The following is a 4,797-nucleotide window of genomic DNA, read 5'->3' as shown; positions in this document are numbered from 1 at the left end:
CAGAAACCATTATTGATAATTTCACTTAATACATTAGAAAATTATAAACATGAATTAAAATAAATAACAATACTTATTTCTAAAATTTTGTTTTTCTTAGATCTGATGTACTAAATGATTTTTAATTATATTCATGGCTAATACAAATAGCCTAAATCGTTGTAGATTGTGTCAACAATGTTATCTTTAACGGAACACAGATTTTCTTTGCCAAGTTTTTTATTTATACGTTCGCAAAAATCTGCATACTTGACGCCAAGCACCAGTTTTGTCAAGTTTTTTAAACTACTGAATGTTTCAAGCGGTGCAGTGAACTCTGTGCCGCTGAGGTATATTTCTTTAAGATTAGGGGTGTTTTTAAAAGCAGTTGCCGTCACTTGCATGTTTGGATGTGAGTTATTAAACAAGAACAGCTGTTCTAGTTTAGAGTTTGCCGGAAAGCTATTTTCGCCTATAGAATCGATTTTGTTAGAAGATAAAACCAATTGAACTACAAGGAACGGTATGTTTCTTATTTGACAAATTTTGTTATAAGACAAGTGTAGCTGGGTTAAAGATTCTGGCATTTTATTTATCTCGGAGATATTGTTACGGTGAAGCGTGAGAAAACGAATCGAATTCGGTAAATTTTCGATTTTCTTTATTTTGTTACGATTTAAGTACAGTTCGTATTTGCTGTTAGTGTTAGGTAGGTTCTCGATTTTTGTTATGGAGTTGTTAAAAAAACTTATTTTTGTAGCAGATTGAAAATTTGTTATTTTTGGCATTTTTGTAAGGCATGAAGACTCAATTATTAGCCAGGTATCCAGATTTTTAAACTGCAGATTAGACTGGCCATTCAGTGTTGAGTTTACAATGTTTACGTGTAAAGGTTTACTCAAATAGCTAAACGAAGCCGTGATATTGTTGAGCTGCACACCGTTTAGTGTTAGCCAAACGAGAGAATCTGCCGAATCATTCCAGGCGTAGTCATTAATTTTTGCTCCATTTGAGAATATTTCCAATAACGATGTTTTAGGAATGCAGTTGTCAGGGAAAACCGTTTGCGCGTCAGCCTGCAAATAATTTTTTTTTTTTTAAATATTATATGAACATATTTAACACTACGATCAAATATTGAACTCTCAATTAATGAAAATCAATTATTATTTAAATATTTTTCTTAGAACGTGGTAGCACTAAAATATATCGGCCAATACTATAATTTTAAAGACATCCCAATAAAGTGGAAAAAAAATACAGCCCGATGTTCCACAAGGATTAACGTTTATTAAGTCAAGTAATTCATCCTAATCAACTTGTTATTTTTACGACTACATTAATAATTTATTGTGTAGCTAGTATAAACTTTCAACATGATAATTTCAAATAAGCACAAAATGTATAAATCTTAATACCAATACACATTAAAATGCCTAGAATTCAAAGAGTAATCTACTCATTTTTCTCTTTCATTTTAATACACGCTTTAATAGATTCACTAAAAGAAGAAAACGAATGTTTTTTTTTTTGAAATATGTAACGATATTGTAACTGTAGATAACTGTATTGAAATGTATGTAAATCTTATAACAATTATGACATCTATAAAACAATTTGAATTCAGACCCCACCCTATCCTCACCAGCCACTCGCACCCTCCCTCCCTTTTCTTAGGTTTAGAGTCCGTTTTCAATTATAAGATTATATCACAGACTATTTCCTCTGTCGTCAATCTGTCGATAGTCTGTCTGTCGACATAACCGAAACTTGCGAGCAAAAGTTCGGGTATTCCTGACAGATTCGTTTCGAACTTGGCAATTGGATCAAGACTTTAAAGACAATGCATTCTAATATCAAATTTGACTTAATTGGATGCCTAATTAATGTTTTTTGAACTAATCAAAATTTTCTGAAATTGTAAGGCAGACTTGTGCTACTCTTTCCGCAGCTTAGGTCCCTTCCTAAATATTAGTAAAGGTATCATATTCATATTATAGCAACCTACGCTTTTCTTTATACTTATTTAAATAATATAATATTATAATATATTTAAACAAAATAATTCATTTTCTCCTTTTTAGTTTTTGTGCTTTTTTAACAAAAGCTTATTTAACTTTCTTCCTCTGTCGTCAGTCGTCAGTCTGTGTTCATAGATCGAAACGGGCGAGCAAAATTTCGGGCACTTCTAACTGACCAATTACCCTGAAATTTGGCACGTAGGTCAAGACCTAAAGACAATGTAATCTGACATTTAACTTAATGTAACTTAATTAGTTGCTAATGATTTGTATGAATTAATTACTTTTTTAGTAGGTAGTCCTATAATACTATTCATCACTTTCATACTCCCATTATCAGATTCATTTGGTGCGCAATAGTTTTTATAAATAATTTTCTTTAAATATATAATAACAAAGTACTATAACTGTAAAGAAAAGCGTTTTTATTTAAACGGTTTTAATGCATTATTTTTTAAAAGCTATTTTTTATGTTATTTTTCCCCCAGGTACAAACGGTATAAAGATTCTTACAAAAAATATATCAAACTCCGTATGGGAGGCTCGCTCTCAAGTAAAAGTGTGAAATTAGGGAGAACAGGTTTTTTTAGCGCGTCCCGACATATTTTTGCCATACTTGTAGAAAGCTAAAATGTTTAGTTAAAAGGCGGCTTTTTTAGTCGGCAGCTCGCCCGTAAGTATAGATTTCTTAGATGTCTATATAGAGGAGAACCCGACTCTCATTATGGTCATTATGGAAAAATCCATAACTCTAATGCTTCTTACCGGAGGACCGCTGGTACAGAAATAATCATGACTTACCGATAAATTAATCATGAATTTTTTTTACCTGAATGCTTAAGTGCGTGCTAGATGGAAGTTTATTTATGGAAGTCGTTGAATTCACCCAACATTGCTCCACGCCCAATTGACTACATTGGCAAATCTGGAGGTGAAAAAATACACGTCCATAGTTTATCCCTGTTAAAATTTATTTCAGCACTAATGCTCCTTATTCTCTGGATCGAAATAATATGAATTCTTAAATTGAATTAATTAGATGATCGAAATAGGATGGTAAGAGAAACTGAGATTTTTCACCTCATGACAGATGTGTTTCTCTTTCACTTCCTTTTTTTCTCCTTCATGCTCGTCAGGTTCCCCGAGCGTGTTAATTATCCTGAATAATTTTTAAAGTAACATTTTTAAAAGAAAATCTTTTAAATGTACTAAGATTATTTACTTACTATATATATATATATATATATATATATATATATATATATATATATATATATATATCTATTGCCTGGAAACAACCTTGAAAACAAAAACCCTTGATTCTCTTAATCTGAATTAGAGTCATAATAATTATGAGGCGGTTTGTTTCTAACGAGAACCTCATGTGAATAATAAATATATAAATAATTAAACAAACGTAAAAAATAGCTACTATCTATAGCTATTGGCATGCTTTGAAAATTTCGCTCTTTTTAGTTTGTGGCAGGTAACAAAAAAAAAATGGCAATGTCTGCTAAGGTTCGGCACTCATACCGCCTGTGTAATTAGCTTGAAACTTTAACGAATTGTTGAAAAATATATTGTATTATTTAGCATTCTCTCTGTAATCATAAAGTAAAATCTTGTTTAATTAAATTATATCCTAATTTCCAATTTAAAACAAAATAGAGATTAAATGCAGTATTTAAGGCCTAAAATCAGTGTTTCTTCCAGACTTTTTTCTCCGGGGGGGGGGGGGGCACTTGAAATTTTCGGGGGGGGGGGGGGCGTAGACTTACTTCGGGGGGGGGGAGGGGGGCGGACAATGTTAAAAGTATATATTTTATATGTAAATTATATAAATTTCATTTCGTTCGGGGGGTGCGGGGTGGGGCGGTAGAAGTTTTTCGGGGGGGGGGGGGGGTGGGGCTCTGAAATAGTTCAGTAAAAAACTTCGCAGCCATCTTTATTTTAAAACAAAGCAGTGCTAGTGTAGTGATGTCACTGCTGACCTTTGCAATGACCCATTTCTTAAGGTCTATTCGGCTTCTTACACGTTGTCGATAAGTAGATAGTATTCATGTACAGACGTTCATAAATTTATGTTTATATATGTTTATATAATAACACTTACAGGTTCAGATTTAGTGCCAGTACTATAACAAACAGTTGTGTCAAACTTTTGGTTGTCTTCATTGTACAGGTTTCCTCCAGCCTATTTTGTGTGGCGGCCGCTTGACGTGTCAATGTAATGTAAAGCATAGGCCAGTTCACGTAATCAGACAACGTGGTAGGGCCGGATTATAACTGGCTTCTAATTAGTTCATAGGCGTAACTGTTGGGTGGGTCAAAAGCAAACGCATCCCCAAAGTGTCCGCGTTTATCTGTCAATAATTTCAGATACATTTACTTGTTTCTTTTTTTCTACACATAAAGGAAACACAATGAAACAATGTAATATATGTATATATATATATATATATATATATATATATATATATATATATATATATATATATATATATATATATATACAATAAGCAAATAGAACATACATTTAAACATGTTTTTGCCCCCTTATTAACAACATCACTAGAGTTCAAACAATTTATTTACACACTTATGTACATGTGAATATTCCCTTAACAGTAAATCTGTTTTTTTTAGCATTAAACTCTTACTATTTTTGTGTATGTTAAATCAATGTATAACAAAGCAGTTAGACACGTCACCCCCACCCCCTTCTCCTCACCCCACCTCACACACACACACACATTCACATAACTAACAAGTTTTTGACTAAAACAAATTATAATTT

General features: G+C 32.3%; 1 protein-coding gene across 1 annotated transcript; it reads right to left on the bottom strand.

Moving 5' to 3' along the window:
* Positions 1–4,224, bottom strand: LOC131926971 (uncharacterized). The gene is made up of 4 exons (XM_059282583.1): positions 4,114–4,224; positions 3,081–3,159; positions 2,830–2,925; positions 1–1,055 (listed from the first exon to the last, which is right to left on the bottom strand). The coding sequence occupies exons 1-4, from the start codon at positions 4,173–4,175 to the stop codon at positions 138–140; spliced, it is 1,155 nt and encodes a 384-aa protein (XP_059138566.1). The 5' UTR covers positions 4,176–4,224; the 3' UTR covers positions 1–137.
* Positions 4,225–4,797: the final 573 nt, after the last annotated feature.

This window comes from Physella acuta, unplaced genomic scaffold, assembly GCF_028476545.2.
Source record: "Physella acuta isolate Inbredline_101_S28 unplaced genomic scaffold, ASM2847654v3 ptg000087l, whole genome shotgun sequence".
Classification (NCBI taxonomy): Eukaryota; Metazoa; Mollusca; class Gastropoda; family Physidae; genus Physella; species Physella acuta.
The sequence above is the reverse complement of the archived record's forward strand: the minus strand, read 5'-3'. Positions and strand labels throughout refer to the sequence as shown.

Bases quoted from the DNA above. Each gene is read 5' to 3' on its own strand.
- LOC131926971 (XM_059282583.1), bottom strand. From the start codon at position 4,175: ATGAAGACAACCAAAAGTTTGACACAACTGTTTGTTATAGTACTGGCA. The intron at 3,160-4,113 runs GTAAGTGTTATT...AAAATTATTCAG, and splicing joins CTGGCACTAAATCTGAACCT to GATAATTAACACGCTCGGGG. The intron at 1,056-2,829 runs GTAAAAAAAATT...AATTATTTGCAG, and splicing joins GCACGCACTTAAGCATTCAG to GCTGACGCGCAAACGGTTTT.